Source organism: Hypanus sabinus, chromosome 16, assembly GCF_030144855.1.
Source record: "Hypanus sabinus isolate sHypSab1 chromosome 16, sHypSab1.hap1, whole genome shotgun sequence".
Lineage (NCBI taxonomy): Eukaryota > Metazoa > Chordata > Chondrichthyes > Myliobatiformes > Dasyatidae > Hypanus > Hypanus sabinus.
In genome coordinates, this window is record NC_082721.1 from 86,588,602 (window position 1) to 86,605,507 (window position 16,906).

Consider the following 16,906-nt stretch of genomic DNA (forward strand, 5'->3'; position numbering starts at 1 on the left):
TGGCATTTGAGCTGTGCCTAGCCACACAGTCATGGATGTAGAGAGAGCAATGGGTTAAGCACACACCTTTGAAACGGGATTGGAAAATCAATGTTGCTTGCCAGCGAGGAGGAGATATTATTACCATCTGCATTGACTGTGGTCTCCTGATGAGAAATGTAGTTGCAGAAGGTACAGAGGCCCAGCTTTTGATTAGTACTATGGGTGTGATGGTGTTGAACACTGCCTGACATTAATATTGCAGCTGATCTTTATTAACAGTTATGAAAGACAAGTTTTCACTGTATTGCAGTCTGTGTGACAATAATAAACCAATTCCAATTCATCATCTTTCAATGAGAGGCATCATTCTATGACAGGTGACTGTTTGAAGTAGTTATTAATTTAAAAGAATTAACAGGTGGTATGATGGTTGATCTTTAGGATTATAAAGGTTAAAGGTAATTATAGCCATCACGTTGATTCCAAAACAATAAATCCAGGCGGCTCACTGCTTTATCTCCAGTGCTTTCTTGCTCTAGTTTTGCAGTTCTCTACAACTGTTACAACCCACATCATTTGACACTGTCAATCACATGACACTGTCAGTCATTTGACACTGTCAATCACATGACACTGTGCCAATGTGTTGTTTGCGTCAATGAGCAACACAGCCCAAGGATGTGCCGGAGACAGCTCAGAAGTGTTTCTTCAATTGCTTCTGGCACCAACAAAGCATGCTCACAACCTCCTAACCCTAACCGCTACCTTTTTGGAATGTGGGAGGAAACCAGAACACCCTGAGGTCATGGGGAGAACAACCTCCTTCCAGACAGCGGTGGGAAATGAACCCCTGATCTTCTGATTGCTGGTGATGTAAAGCATTACTCTAACCACTATGCTACTGTGCTGCTTTTTGAATCACCCATCACCCTCTGAATGCACAGTGCTAACTACAATGCACACATAATCTCTAACCACTTTTTACTGGAGGAACTCAAAAGGTCTGGCATCACAGGTGGGAAGAAAGGAACTGTCAACATTTTGGGTTGAAACATCAGCTATTTCTTTTCCCCGCAGATGTTTTGCACCCTGCTGAGTCTCTGCAGCAAAAAGTTTACTGCTTGAGATTCCGATAGTTGCAGTCTCTTATGTCTACACATGGGAACTTCTCTGGTCACCTATGTTAGGGCTTGGGCTTGACAGCAATCTGAAAGGGTGTATCTGCATCAGGGTCTGTGATCTCTCAGTGCTGCCTCACCCTCCCCCTCACTTCTGTGTTTGCTCTCCAGGGTGGGATTTCTATCGTAAAATTACACTGAGTGTGTAGTCAGCTTACAGAGGCCAGAAGCACTGATCTGGTAAAATAAAGATCTGGAAAAAAGCCAAACACCCAGCTTTACCTTTCTAGAATATCATGTGAACCCTTGACAGCAGCTGATAAAATGTGCTGTTTCTTTCATATTTTATGTTTATTTATTTTATCCAAACAATTTTTTTATTCTTTATCTGAAAATTTTGGGTAATGATTTGTGTGTATTGTGTAAGGGCGAACTTCTGTTATTCAAACTGCCAGAAGGTGGAGGCACTATGTATGCTAGACGTGATGCATGGGGAATGCAGTGATGAAGGGGTAAGGAGACATTTACAAAGCAGTTCATTGCTGGTCTCTTTACCTCAATCCACGCTCATTGAGGGCCTCCCATTGATTTTTATAAATGACCTGGATATAGAGGCGGAAGGATGGGTGAGTAAGTTTGCGGATGACACAAAGATTGGGGGAGTTGTGGATGGAGGTGTAGGTTGTCGAAGGTTACAAGAGGATATAGACAGGCTGCAGAGTTGGGCAGAAAAATGGCAGATGATAATAATAAGTGTGAATAAGTGTGAGGTGACGCATTTTGGAAGGACAAACCAGAAGACTGAGTACAGGATTAATGGTCAGTTACTTAAGAGTGTGGATGAACAAAGGGATCTTGGGGTTCAAATCCATACATCCCTCAAGGTCGCTGCACAGGTTGATAGGGTAGTTAAGAAGGCCTATGGGATGCTAGGCTTCATTAACAGGGGGATTGAGTTCAAGCGTAGAGAGGTCATGTTGCAACTCTACAAATCTCTGGTGCGACCACACTTATTTTCAATTCTGGTCACCTCATTATAGGAAGGATGTGGAAGCTATGGAGAGGGTGCAGAGGAGATTTAACAGGATGTTGCTTGGTTTAGAGAACAAGTCATATGAAGCAAGGTTAGCTGAGCTGGGACTTTTCTCTTTGGAACATAGAAGAATGAGAGGGGACTTGATAGAGGTCTACAAGATTATGAGAGGTGTAGATAGGGTGGATAGTCAGTACCTTTTCCCAGAGCACGATTAACACCAGAGGGCATATGTACAAAATTAAGGGAGGGAAGTATAGGGGGGACTACAGGGGTAAATTTTTTTACACAGAGGGTTGTGAGTGCCTAGAATGACTTGCCAGTGATGGTGGTTGAGGCTAAAACATTAGGGGTATTTAAGAGCCTCTTGGACAGGCACATGGATGGAAGAAAATTAGAGGGTTATGGGGTAGTGTGGGTTTAGTACTTTTTTTTAAGGATTATATGGGTCGGCACAACATGGAGAGGTAAAGGGCCTGTACTGTGCTGTAATGTTCTATGATTCTAACACCATATGACAGGAGCAGAATTAGGCCATTTGGGCAAACAAGTTTGCTCCACAATTCCACCATGACTGATTTATTTACCTCTTCAACCCCATTCTCCTGCCTTCTCTCAGTAACCTTTGACACCATGACTAATCAAGAATCTATCAACCTCTGCTTTAAATATACTCAATGATATGGCTCCAGAGGCATCTCTAGCAATGAATGCCACAGATTCACCAGCTAAAGAAATTCTTCCACATCTCTGTTCCAAGGTAACATTTTTCTATTCTGAAGCTGTGCCCAGAACACCTAGACACTCCCACTATAGGAAATATACTTGGTATAGCCACACTATCCAGGCCTTTCAACAGATTCCTTACATTCTTTGAAACTCCAGTGAGTACAGGGTACAGGCCTGGAGACAACAAACATTCCTCATACGATAAACCTTTCATTCCCTGGATCATTCCTGGCTGCATAAAGACTACAGAACCTGAACTGGTGCCAGACTACATCCAGGATATAAGGAGTTCCCTCACAGCCTTGGAGTGGAGCGGGAAGAATTTCACATAAACATTAAATTCAGACTGCTTAAAGTGTTGACAATGTGGTTCTTGACTAGACCAAGTATTCCTTGTTGTCAATTTTCCCACTCGATTTCCTTCCTAATTTCTGAATTCCATCTTTCTCTGCATTTCACCCTGTACTTTAACTCTATCTCTCATCTCCTCTTTCTCTACAATTCCTCCCTATGAGGGGATTTCTTGTCGTTTTCTGGAATTCCTTTCTGTGCTCTCACTGATCTTGGCTTTGGTAACTGTGATATTTCGGTGAGTTGTCAAAAAGAGTCAGTCTGGTCCCCATCTCACTCTGACTGTGACCTTCTTCACAGTGACAATCCCAGCCCTTCTGCCTGAAATTCTTTGTTACTGGGCTGCTCTGCTCCCTCAAGGCCCCACAGACAGTAGCCCGGGCAAAGTCAGCCGCTGGGTAAGGGACCTGAGGATTTACACTGTGGCTTATTTCTATCCCAATGCCCAAGTCTGCTTTGATATTCAATCACGTCTGATTGAATTTCTCTTCTCTGCATAACCTTTGACACCCTTATAAATCAAGAACCTATCAACCTCCGCTCTAAATATACCCAATGACTTTGCCTCCACAGCCATCTGTGGCAATAAATTCCACAGATTCACCATCCTCTGACTAAGGAAATTCCTCCTCATTTCTGTTCTGAAGAGTTTTTTTTGTCTCTTCTGAGTTTGTGCCCTCTGGTGCTAGATTCACCCACTAACTGAAACATCCTCTCCACATCCACTCTATCTAGGAAGTGCAAATTCACCCGTTGTTGGGTGGTGACTCATTTATCGTTCCTATCACCTTGTCAGATGGAAAACTAGGGTAGACACTGGTAATTGAATCCTCCTCCATCAGCTGAAACACACTGGGCTCAAAGCACACCTCGATGGCTGAAGGCTGTGGTTGATGCCCACTGGGATAATGCCTTACGTGCCTTTAATCCCATTAGACCAATGCACATTCAGGTGGAGATACAGAAGCCTGAAGGCACACACTGAGCGATTCAGGAACAGCTTCTTCCCCTCTGCAATCCAATTTTTAAATGGACACTAAAGCTTTGAGCACTACCTCATGTTCTTAATATACAGTATTTCTGTTTTTGCACATTTAAAAAAAATCTATTCAATATACGTAATTGATTTACTTGTTTATTTATTATTATGTTTTATTGTATTTGTTATTTTTTTCTCCCTCTGCTAGCTTATGTATTGCATTGAACTGCTAAGTTAACGAATTTCACATCGCATGCCAGTGATAATAAACCTGATTCCGATTCTATACATCATATTTAGCATTGAGAATTAATGGTCGAGCATTGCATCAACCCTGTTATCTGTAAATCTCCTGGAAGCCAGTCACTTTGCATTGCAAGTTTTAATTGTGTTCTTTCTTGTAACGATTGTTTAATTTATATTTCATTTATAATGTTGTGCATCTCATGCTATGTTGCCGTGAGGTTGCTGCAGGTTTTCGTTTGTCCATCTTTGTGTGTGTGGTTTTACATTATCTTTGCTTGTGTGTAATTTTTCATTGATTCTATTGTATTTCTCTGTTCTACTGTGAATGCCTGCAAGAAAATGAATTTCAGGATAGTATATGGTGACATATTTGGACTTTGTTGATAAATGAAGCTTACTCATTAAACCTCTGCAAACTGTACTTGTCCACATGACAATAAACTCAACTTTGACTTTGACACTTGGGACTTTCTGGAATGCGTTGGAATTGACTTTTTTTCCTGAACTATTGACTTTTGCATCGATTAACATCCAGACAGTCCTCTAACGCATTACTTTTCAACGTTACACAATATGATAAAAATCTCAATGAATCACATGAATTGAAATATGGAATAGCTATCACATATTCTGTGGGAACAGTGATCCAGGTGGCTGGAAAGGGAGTATGTGAACGGAGATCCCAGTAACTGGAAAGGGGCACACCAAATATCACACAGGAAGTCAGGTGTCAAACTACGGGGAAACACTCTGGTGGAAATCAACAGGTTGGGTCGCATCTGTGGATGCAAAATTTATCTAAATTTGTACTAAAGAGAGGAAAAAAAGTTTACAAAATGAAAAAGATGTTCTTTATTGTACTGTAATTCATTATACCCTTGAATTAATAAATAGAAAAGTATGCGATTTTTCAATTTTTGTTCTAAATATTAGAAGTATACATACTAAAAGAAATTAAAGTGCCATGCAGTTTTCAAGCTGTGTAAACATTTGCTGCTCAAAGCCATGGTTAATTCATATAGCTGTAAGAAAATATTAGCAGGAACATTGCTTCCTGTATCTTTTAGTATTGATTTTAAAGTTCTCAATGGTCTGGGACCAGAGAATATCAGAGAATGGCTTTTATTTTATAATCCTGCTCGAGCTCTCTGGTCCTCTTCCGCCGGCCTCTTAAATTTAAACGATCTCCCTCAAAAGATAATCGGCAGATCAGCTTTTTTGAACGACGCTCCTTAACTGTGGAATTCAATGCCTAAAACTATAAGGGATGCAGACTCAATTGAGACTTTTAAACATCAGCTCAAAACCTATTTATTTCACCTTGCTTTTAACTAACATCTTTTTGTCCCTTATTTTCATATTTGCACTTTATCCCATTGTACAGCACTTTGTCTGGATGAAAAGTGTTTGATAAATAAGTTATCATTATTTATATTTTCTCAGCTCAAGCTGGTAAAATCTGAGGTACTAGAAGAGCCAAGCAAACTCATTTCTCAATTGCTAGGAAGTTTCGGACTATTCTCATGGTGCTTAGTGTTGTGGCTTTCTGAAGATTTACATAGATTATTATTATCTTCATCACTTCATACTGGCTATCTCCCTGCCATATTTCAGTTCAGATGAAGGATCTTGACCTGAACTGTCCATTTTCCACCACAAGAGCTGCCTGACCTGCTGGGTTCCTTCGCTGTTTTGTGTGTTGCTTCAGATTACAGCATCTGCATTTTTCTTCTGTCTCTGGTATGCAATGGTCCATATTTCCCTCACACAAATTCAAAACAATCAATTGTTGTCACTTTGTCGCTTACACCAGCTTGCTCTGTGCCAACTGGTTGATGTACAAAATGAGCACACTTTGAAAAGTGCTTCACTGCTTACAGATCACTCTGGCATAAAGTAAAAGGCATTACAAAACTGGCAACAGTGGTGTATCTGGTAGAGTTGATGCTTCACCGTTCCAGACATCCAGGTTTGAACGACCTCTGGTGCTGTCAGCATGGAGTTTGCATGTTCTCCTTGTGAGTTCATTGGCTTCCTTGGCATGCTCCAATTTTTATCAAGCTTGCACGAGCAGTCACCTCACAGTCTCCACCCAGAGTTCAAGAGTTGCCTGCCACTTGTTTCCAACTCACCTGCAGCCTATTTAAACCCAACTTTCATCTGCAGTCCATTTTTTTACCTTTTGAACCAACCAGCCTCAACTAGTTGCTCCTAGTCATCAGTTACCCTGTTACCTGAGAGTTTAGTATCTGTCCTTTCTTGTTTTGTGTCCCTTCATGGCTTGTCATTTTGCAATTTACTAGGAAAATACCCTTTACTGCTAAATTGTCTCTGTGCTTTTGGGTCAAGCCTCTTCTACATTTTGTGACAGTTTTCCCTCGCATCCCAAATGTGTTTGGACACTGTAAGTACTCTTCAGTGAGTGAATCAAATCTGTGGGTAGTTGATGGGAATGGGGGAGGGTAAAATGGGATTAGAGGAGGACTAAAAGGAGCATAGCATCTGGGTCCCTGGTATTTTAAAGTCAGCCAGATACCAAACCATCAGGATTTCCCAATAGTCTGACAGCAGATTATTGGAATGTTACTATATTTGGGAATTCAGTGACTGGGCTTGTACAGGTCATTCACAGGGCACACTTTCATCCACCCTTATCGAATAGGTGTATGACGGGGGGGGGGGGGGGGGGGGAGGGAGAATCAGCCAACTGTTCAGATGCTGAGTGAACAAGGTGTTCCTTTCTTAATTTGGGCTCAGACTTATTTATCACATATGCGTTGAAATATTCACTGACATGCATCGTTGGTGTTGACACCCAGCCCACCAAATCATGTCCACAATGTTACACCAAAACACACAAACAGCAGCAATGCAAGCCCCTTTTCCAGCCTCCCACTCGCTATTCCCATCCCTGCCTCCCACCTTAATGTTCTTCTATTAGAAAACGATAAGGGCAAGTATTATACAGTCCAGCACAATACACAGGCTGGGCTGCCTGTTACAACTTGGGTTGAGTGTGCAGATTCTCCACTTTGTGATGAGTGGATAAGACACGGTCCTCATACACCCATTAGCACAACGTTTTACAGTACTGGTGACCTGGGTTCAACTCCCACAGCTGCCTATAATGAGTTTGTACGTTCTCCCCGTGACAGTGTGGGTTTCCTCTGGGTGCTCTAGTTTCCTCTCACATACCAAAGAGGAATTGGTTGGTAGGTTAATTGTTCATTAACCTAAATTGTCCTGTGATTAGGCTAGTGCTAAGTCAGGGGATTGCTAGTTGACACGTCCTGACAGGCCGGAAGGGCCTGTTCTGCGCTGTATCTCAATAAGTAAATAAATGGATTATGGTTGAGGTATGTGGGTACCAACCTCAGCCTAAACCACCATTCAAATATAGAATAGTTTAACATAAGAATAGGCCCGTTGGCCTACAATGTCTGCACCAAATGTATGGAATTAAAAAAGCTCTTCTGCTGAGTGTGTCCATATCCCACTATTCTCTACATATTCATATGTTTGTCTAAAAGCTTCTTAAATGGCAGCAATAGGAATGTGGAGAGATAAGTGAATAATGCAAATGGAGGCTTGATGGTCAGTATCTATTCAAAGGGCTGAAGGGCCTGTTTCATTGTTGCATGTGATTTATGGAATGACCGCTCCTACATGTTTGCTTCCATGAGCACTGCACTGAATATGTCCAAATATGACTCCTCCTCGCCCTTCCCATGCTATAAATGCCAATTGAAATTGATAGCGTAGTGGTTAGGTTGCTGGATATCTTGGGTCACAGTCAGGAATTGAAATCCCACGAGATGTATCCTAGGCTGTGAAGAGAGGCAGGCTGGAGATAGCTGGGGCCCTAATGGAGATTCTAAGATCTTTATTGGCTACTAGTGAGGTGTTTCAAGAGTGTGGACATAGTGAGACCTTGAAACAGACTAAACTGGATGCAATAAATTCAGTAGGGTGCTCAGGAAAAACTTGTTTACTCAGTGAGCAGGGGGAAAATTGAACTTGCCACAGTAGGAGTCGTTCTGGCGTCCTAGAGTTATACAGGATTGAAACAAGGCCTTAGGCCCAACTTGCCTATGCTGACCAAGCAAAATCCTTTTAGGGTAAAGAAGTTTAAGGATTAAAGATTAGCTAGATACAGCATGGAATAGGCTCTTCTGGCCCTTTGAGCCACATTGCCCCAGCAATTTCCCGTCTTAATCCTAGACTAATCATGGAGCAATGCACAAATACCAATTATCCCATCAACCGGTATGTCTTTGGACTGTAGGAGGAAACCAGAGCACCTGGAGGAAACCCACACAGTCACGTGGAGAACTGTGAAGCTCCCTGCAGGCAACAGCAGGAATTGAACCCAGGTCATTTATACCACAAAGTGTTTTGCTAACCACTAACATCGACACATTAAGTGAGGTACATTGTCTGCGTCAAATCAGTCAGCAAAGATTTAGCTGAGCAGCCGGCAAGTTACCACATTTATGGTGTCAACACAGCATGCCCACAACTCACTAAACATAGCTATACATCTCTGTAATGTGGGAAGGATCTGGAGCACCTAGAGGAAACCCAATAGGAGAACATACAATCTCTTTACAGGCAGCACCAGGACGCAGTCTTCCAGTTGTTTCTGTAAAGTGACTGCACTAATCAGGAGGATACCATACTATATGTTTAAGGCCAGTTAGGTAAGTGTTAGGGAGAAAGGAAAACATCATCAGCACTGGTTATCTTGAAGTTAAGCGGGTGGTGTGAGCTGAAATGAGCTGGGAGGAGGTTGGTATGGGACAGCACATGGACATGATATCCATGTCATTCTGACCTCTCTGAGTCTCTTCCTCAAGACATATTTTATAAAAAATAACATGCATTTTTGATCTTACTTTTAACCAGAAGTTAGAGTAATCGATGTTCATGCTGCCAGGTTGATGTAGAGGAGGCCATAGATTGACATAGGGTTGGGAAGTGGCATTAGAATGGGTGGCCGCATATTGTGGCAGGCAGAGTGCAGGTGCTCGACAAAGGTCCCCCAACTTTACAAAGTACTATATGTAGTACTGAGCAAGGATACAGGGAGGGAGTAACACACAAAATGGTGAAGGAACTCAGCAGGTCAGGCAGCATCTATGGAGTGAATAAACAGTCAGCATTTTGGACTGAGACAGAGATAAAGGATAAACTGTTTCATGTTGTAAGTGAGATGACATGGAAATCACTGTTTGCAGGGACAGTGGAAGTGGAGTCCGTCAGGGTGTTTAAAACAGAGGTGTACAGGAGATTCACCATAACGTTGTCTGGGATGGAGAGTTCTGATTAAGAAGAGAGACTGGGTCTGGTCTCCCTCGAGCAGAGAAGGTCAAGAAGGGATATGATTGAAGTATATAAAATTATGAGAGATATAAACAAGGAACTTTTCCCCATATCAGACAAAATGAGAGGACATGGGTTGACACAAAACATGAGTGAGGCTGTAGATGCTGGAAATATTAAACAAAACATAAAATGCTGGAGGAACTCAGGTTAGTCAGTGTCTATGGAGGGGAATGAACTATCGATTCTTTGGACTAGAATCCTTCATCATGCAGGCTGAGGGTAGCAGACACCAACAGAATCAACAAACTCATTTGCAAGGCCAGTGATGTTGTGGGGGTGGAACTGGACTCTCTGACGGTGGCGTCTGAAAAGAGGATGCTGTCCAAGTTGCATGCCATCTTGGACAATGTCTCCCATCCACTCCATAATGTACTGGTTAGGCACAGGAGTACATTCAGCCAGAGACTCATTCCACCGAGATGCAACACTGAGCGTCATAGGAAGTCATTCCTGCCTGTGGCCATCAAACATTACAACTCCTCCCTTGGAGTGTCAGACACTGAGCCAATAGGCTGGTCCTGGACTTATTTCCACTTGGCATAATGTACTTATTATGTAATTATTTCTGGTTTCATTTTGCTATATTTCTACATTATTCTTGGTTGGTGCAACTGTAACGAAACCCAGTTTCCCTCGGGATTAATAAAGTATGTCTGTCTGTCTGTCTGTCTGTTTAGGATAGGGGAAAAGGATGATCTTCTTCACCCACAAAGCAGAAACTCCCTGGAACGTGTTGCATGCCTGGTACGGAAGCACCAATACCCAAGAATGGAAAAGCCTACACAAAGTTGTGTCTTCAGCCCAGTCCATCACAAGAAGATCCCTCCCCACCAGTGATCACATCTACACAGAGCGCTGCCACAAGACAGCAGCCTCCATCATCAAGGACCCCTACCATCCAGGCAGTGCTATCTTCTCACCGCTGTCACTGGACAGGGGGCACAGGTCCCACACCGTCAGGTTCAGGAATGGGTATTACTCTTCAACCATCAGGCTCCTGATCCAGCATGGATAACTTCACTCACTACAACGCTGAACTAATCACTGAACATAACATATGAACTCACTTTCAAGATCTAATGTTCTCAGTATTATTTATTTATATTTATTTATTATTGTTATTACGGTAGTTTATTTTTGCATATGCACAATTTGATTTCTCTAGCACATTGGCTGTTTGTCAATCTGTATGTTGCTTTTCATTGATTCAATGGCATTTTGTGTGTTCTATTGTGAAGACCTGCAGCAAAATGAATCTCAAGCTAGTATATGGTGACATATATGCACTTTGATAATAGATTTAGTTTGAACTTGAACTTTGAGAAGCAGTTACCTACAGTGTTTAATAGGTGTCTAGTCAAAAAATTGTTGACGTGGTCCATGCAGTGCCATCTCTCAATTCTTTAAACCCCACTGAAAGAGTAAGAATTTTGGGTTGTATATTGTATACATTCTCTGATATTAACCAGAACTATTGAACTACAATAAAAAGATACCTAATCATTATCTTTTCTGTCAAAAGAACCAGTGAATCGTTCTTTTGCAACCCAAAACCAGTGAGGTGTTTTCACACAAAATGTCTCACGCCCACTTGGTGCCAGCTGGATGGTTGTGAGAACACATGACGTTGGATGACTTGCTTTGAAATCCTCACAGGCCTGGTGTACACATCAGTATTTGGAAAGTAAACAGTTGGCAATAGCTTCACTTATTTCTTTTCCTCCTGTCATTTATGAGTGAACACTGGATATTCACAAAAATAACAGTCAATACTGTATTTAGTACCACCATGAATATTCATCAGAGTCATTGTCTTCAGTAATGAACTTGGACACGTCTAATTATAGAAGTAGATTTACTGATGAAATTAGTAATTCGTGCCTAGCTCTCAAAACAACCAAGTACAAGCTGGACATAAAGTATTTGCCATTGTTATTTCAGCAACAAAAGTCTCATCAAGAGTGAAGTGTTTTTATTTTCCATTCCTTGATCTTTTATGAATATTCAAAGATTCAACATACATGTATGCAGTCCTCTCCACAATCACGCAACAGAAGAATCATGGATCCAAACCATTCCAGGAAAATCATCAAGTCCTGCCCCTTCCCACCACATGCCAAATGCCAACCAAAAAATGAGTACAGACACAGAATATAAAACACAAAATCAAAAGGCACATTTCAGCTCAGTGTTTCTTATCTGTAGGCTGCCCCGATTCAAAATTGCCCAAAAGTAATAACAAAAAGAGCACCAGAACACAACATAAAAACTGAATTAGATCCAAGTCTATAACCTGCATCAATTAAACCTTGATCCGGCCTCATCTGCCAACAGCATCGAAGCACCAATCCTTGTATTTTCAGGTTCATATTTCTTATGTTATAGATGAGGTTTAACAACATAACAGCACTATTTAAAATTGATGTTATTTTTCAATTGTCTTTAAAAGATGAATATTAATAACATTCAACAGGTTTTCTAAAGTGCTTTATGTTTTTATTATCAGCAAAACCATGAATAAGCAACAGGACCTGTCTTCTTTCCATTAAAGAGTCCATAGTTATTTCTACTAATTTCAAATTTCGAAGCGTGAACTACATTTACTATCAAAGTATGCATACATGATACAACCTTAAGATTTGTCTCCTAACAGACGGCTATGAAACAAAGAAACACAGAAGAGCCGATATGAAAAATGTCCGCTGAACTCTCAATGTGCAGAGAGAAAAAGAAACACATCACACAGATATTAACCACAAGCAAATAGTGTTCTGAAATGAAGCCTGTAAAGAGCCCCATAGTTCAGCACAGAGCCCAGTCTTGGAGCATCCCTCACCTCCGGCACTGACACCCTGACCTTCTCAATCTGGCCCGGCATCTAAATCAACATCCAAACATCGGGTGGAATCGTCTCGATACGCTGTGAGGCCAAGGCCCCACCGCCTTGATTCAGCCTGTGATTGACCTTTTCGATTCATCCTTGTGCTTCAGTCTCCGTGCAAACATTGAGTCCAGTCAATGTGGTAACTGGACCTTGCTGCCTCGATGTGGCCTTCACCACAGTGCTTAAAACGATCGAGCCTCAGGCCTCCCTCGCTCTTGGCCACCTCGCCTTGGTTCTGCCACATCAAAATGCCTCCAAGTTACAGACTTCCCTTAATGTATTAGCGATAGATAATCTCTGCTCAAGATTACCACAGCACGCAAGCAGAATGTTTTTTTTGAAGATTATCACCAATTTGGGTGAACACTCTGGTAAAGGTTCACCACCTCTGCCTCAAACATACATCTCAGCGCAAGTTTAAAGCTACCTTCAAAACACTATCACTACTCGAGCAGCAATATCATTAACATGGGGAAGTCAGCAGGTGCGGGAAGTTCAGAGCAACACACGAGATGCTGGAGGTGCTCAGCAGGTCAGGCAGCACCTATGGGAAAGAGTAAACAGTCGACATCTTCAGCCAAGACTGAGAAGGAAGGGAGAGGATAGAAATATAGCAACATAGAAAACCCACAGCACAATACAGGCCCTTCGGCCCACAAGGTCGTGCCGAACATGTCCCTACCTTAGAAATTGCTAGGCTTACATGTACCTATCCAAAAGTCTCTTAAAAGACCCTATTGTATCAGCCTCCACCACCACTGCCAGCTGCCCAGTCCATGCACTCAGCACTCTCTGAGTAAAAGACTTACCCCTGAGATCTCTGTACCTACCCCCCAGCACCTTAAACCTGGGTCCTCTTGTGGCAACCATTTCAGCCCTAGGAAAAAGCCTCTAACCATCCATACGATCAATGCCTCTCATCATCTTATACATCTCTATCAGGTCATCTCTCATCCTCCGTCACTCCAAGGAGAAAAGGCCAAGTTCACTCAACTTATCCTCATAAGGCATGCTCCCCAATCCAGGCACCATCCTTGTAAATCTCCTCTGCACCCTTTCTATGGCTTCCACATCCTTCCTGTATACTCCAAGCGGGGTCTGACCAGGGTCCTAAATAGCCGCAACATTACCTCTCGGCTCCTAAACTCAATCCCACGATTGATGAAGGCCAATACACTGTATGCCTTCTTAACCACAGAGTCAACCTCTGCAACTGCTTTGAGTGTCCTATGGACTTGGATCCCAAGATCCCTCCGATCTTCCTCACTGCCAAGTGTCTTACCATTAATACTTCATATTTGACCTACCAAAATGAACCACTTCACACTTATCTGGGTTGAACTCCATCTGCCACTTCTCGGCCCAGTTTTGCATCTTATCAATGTCCCGCTGTAACCTCTGACAGCCCTCCACACTATCCACAGCACCTCCAACCTTTGTGTCATCAGCAAACTTACTAACCCATCCCTCCACTTCCTCATCCAGGTCATTTATAAAAATCACAATGAGTAAGGGTCGCAGAACAGTTCCCTGAGGCACTCCACTGGTGACTGACCTCCATGCAGAATATGACCCGTCTACAACCACTCTTTGATTTCTGTGGACAAGCCGGTTCTGGATCCACAAAACAATGTCCCCTTAGATCCCATGCCTCCTTACTTTCTCAATAAGCCTTGCATGGGGTACCTTATCAAATGCCTTGCTGAAATCCATATACAGTACATCTACTGCTCTTCCTTCATCAATATGCCAGATGCCAGAATAAAAAGGTGGGGGTGAAGGGGGAAGAGACTAGCTGGAAGGTGATAGGTGAAGCCAGGTGGGTGGGAAAGGTCAAGGGCTGGAGAAGAAAGAATCTGATAGGAGAAGAAACTGGACCATGGAAGACAAGGGCAGGGAACCCGGGGAAGTAATAGACAGGTGAGGGTCAGAGTGTGGAATAGAGGGAGGTGAGGGGAGGGGTGGACTCTGTTCACCAGAAGGAGAAATCGATCTTCATGCCATGAGGTTGGTGGGCACACAGACAGAATAAGATGTTGCCCCTCCACCCTGAGGATGGCCTTGTCCAGCAGTGGTATGACCACTTTGCAAGCTTTGCCCAGTGTTTTTTTTGTTAAAAAGGTGTATGTTTTCTGTATTTGTTTCCTTGTGAACGCTGCTTTTCTGATGTCACTGCAAGAAAGTTTTTCATTTCACTGGTGGAAGCAAGTACTTGTACAAATGAAAATGAGCTCTCCCCTTGTATTTCTGTCTCCTCACGGGGCCCACGCTCGGTCAATGAGACCTGTCTTGGGACACTACACAAATGTACCTTGTTCTGGTTAAGGTTGACACAAATCCTGTGGCTCTGTAAATTGTGTCACAGATAGACAGCTGTACTGGTGGCTTGTTCAAGAATAGTTCAGTAGATTGATGACAGACACTGCAGCCTCAGTGCGCTGACTGAAGGTCAACAAATCGTCTGTACCCCAGCTCGGCTCATTTAAGTCGTACAGAACCAGGGAGGTCTCACAGACAACAGAAATGTCAATTTTTTTTTACAAAGTAAATGCAAGCACAGGCCATTTCGTGCCCTTGTTGTTTTTAAAGCAAAATCTTCAAGCCACTTTAAATATTAAAATGTCTGATCACTCCCACCAGTTCCCCAACCCCCGACTGTGAGCTCGGGAAACAAAATAGCAACTCAGATTACAGCATGTGACTCCTGACCCAAATGAAATGAGATAGAACCAACTTCATCGAAGTTGAGATGTTAATGGAGGCCCACTTTCACACAGAAAGCAACCAAAATTAGTTTAGACTCTCACTCCGCGTCCAACGTACTGGCATCGGCGCTGGAATCAATACGCTCTTCTTTTCGGGGAACTGCACGCTCTTTTCCTGCCGCTTCCTAGGATTTGCAAGGAAATAATTGCACGCACCCTGCATGAAAGGCCGTCTGTTTATTGAGTGCACCCTAAGCAGCGGCATGACGACCACTGGGAAGAGAAAAACAAAAACCCGATGCTTCGATACATACTCGCCTGCTGATTTTGGCATGGCTGTGGGTCGTGGGCCGATGTCCGGGGGTTTTAAATCGCTGTCTCCGTGTGGCGGGGCGCGTTCCGCTGCCTGTCCGCAGTCTTGGCTCGGACGTCAGATTGCTCCGTGCTTAGTCACAGCTGCTCCCTTACTCCGGCTGTTTTCCCAATGGTGTTGAGCTTGTGTCAGCCGTTCCCCTTTCTCCTCCCCCTCGCTCCAAAATCAGCCTCCTCCCCACAGCCCCTGATCTGAAATATGCCCCAAACGCCCCCCTTCGAGCCTCGCAACGCAATCGCAGCGTTGACAGGGCGACTCGGCTCCGTGTTTCACCACGCATGTTGGCAGGGGATAACAGAGGAACTCAAATCACGATTGGATGCGATATGAATTGCCATCCAGGACCCAGAGCACAGCGTTGAGGGCGATGTCCACCGCCAGGCACGAAGTTTAAACATTGCAACGAAAAGAAAGTGCAACATTTGCGTTATTTGCCTCCTCAGAATGATCAAATTCTGTTTAGCACTTGGCTCCCGTTTCTGTTCCAACACAACTGTGGCCTGTTTCCAATATCCCGAGCAGAACTGGGTGAATATTCTGATGTAACTACAGTTTGTACCGTATGTGTAACTCACTGTGATGTAGACGTGTTTTATTTCAGTTAAACGTCACCCACCTGAGCAACGCCAGACGTGTGTTTAAGTTCCCATCCCCACAACCAGGACATCTTCAGGGGGGTGTGATTCTAGAAGGTAGTTCATCATTGAGGACCCTCATAAGATGATCAGCCATAGGAACAGAATTAGTCCATTTGGCCCATCGAGTCTGCATCGCCATTCAGTCATAATCTATTATCCCTCTCAGCCCCATTCTCTTTTCTTCTGCCTATAACCTTTGACAATCAAGAACATATCAACCTCTGCTTCAAATATACTCAATGACTTGGTTGTGTGTGACACTGAATTTCACACATTCACCACTCTCTGGCTAAAGAAATTCCTCCTAATCTCTGTTCTAAAGGGATGTCCCTTTCTGAGCCTGTGCCCTCTAATCCTAGACCAGGGGTTCCCTACCTGGAGTCCATGGACCCCTTGGTTAATGGTAAGGGGCCATGGCATAAGATACTTGGGAACTCTGGACCTAGAATCCCCCACTATCGGAAACATCCTCTTTACCACCAC

General features: G+C 43.1%; 1 protein-coding gene across 1 annotated transcript in view; it reads right to left on the reverse strand.

The window, feature by feature from the left end:
• LOC132406550 (transitional endoplasmic reticulum ATPase-like) overlaps positions 1-15,975 on the reverse strand; it is a 75,779-nt gene extending 59,804 nt beyond the window's left edge. The window contains exon 1 of the mRNA XM_059992368.1: positions 15,727-15,975. Within this exon, the coding sequence (XP_059848351.1) occupies positions 15,727-15,746 (20 nt within the window). The 5' untranslated portion in view covers positions 15,747-15,975. The remainder of the gene's footprint in view (positions 1-15,726) is intronic.
• Between the last annotated feature and the right edge of the window lie 931 nt (positions 15,976-16,906).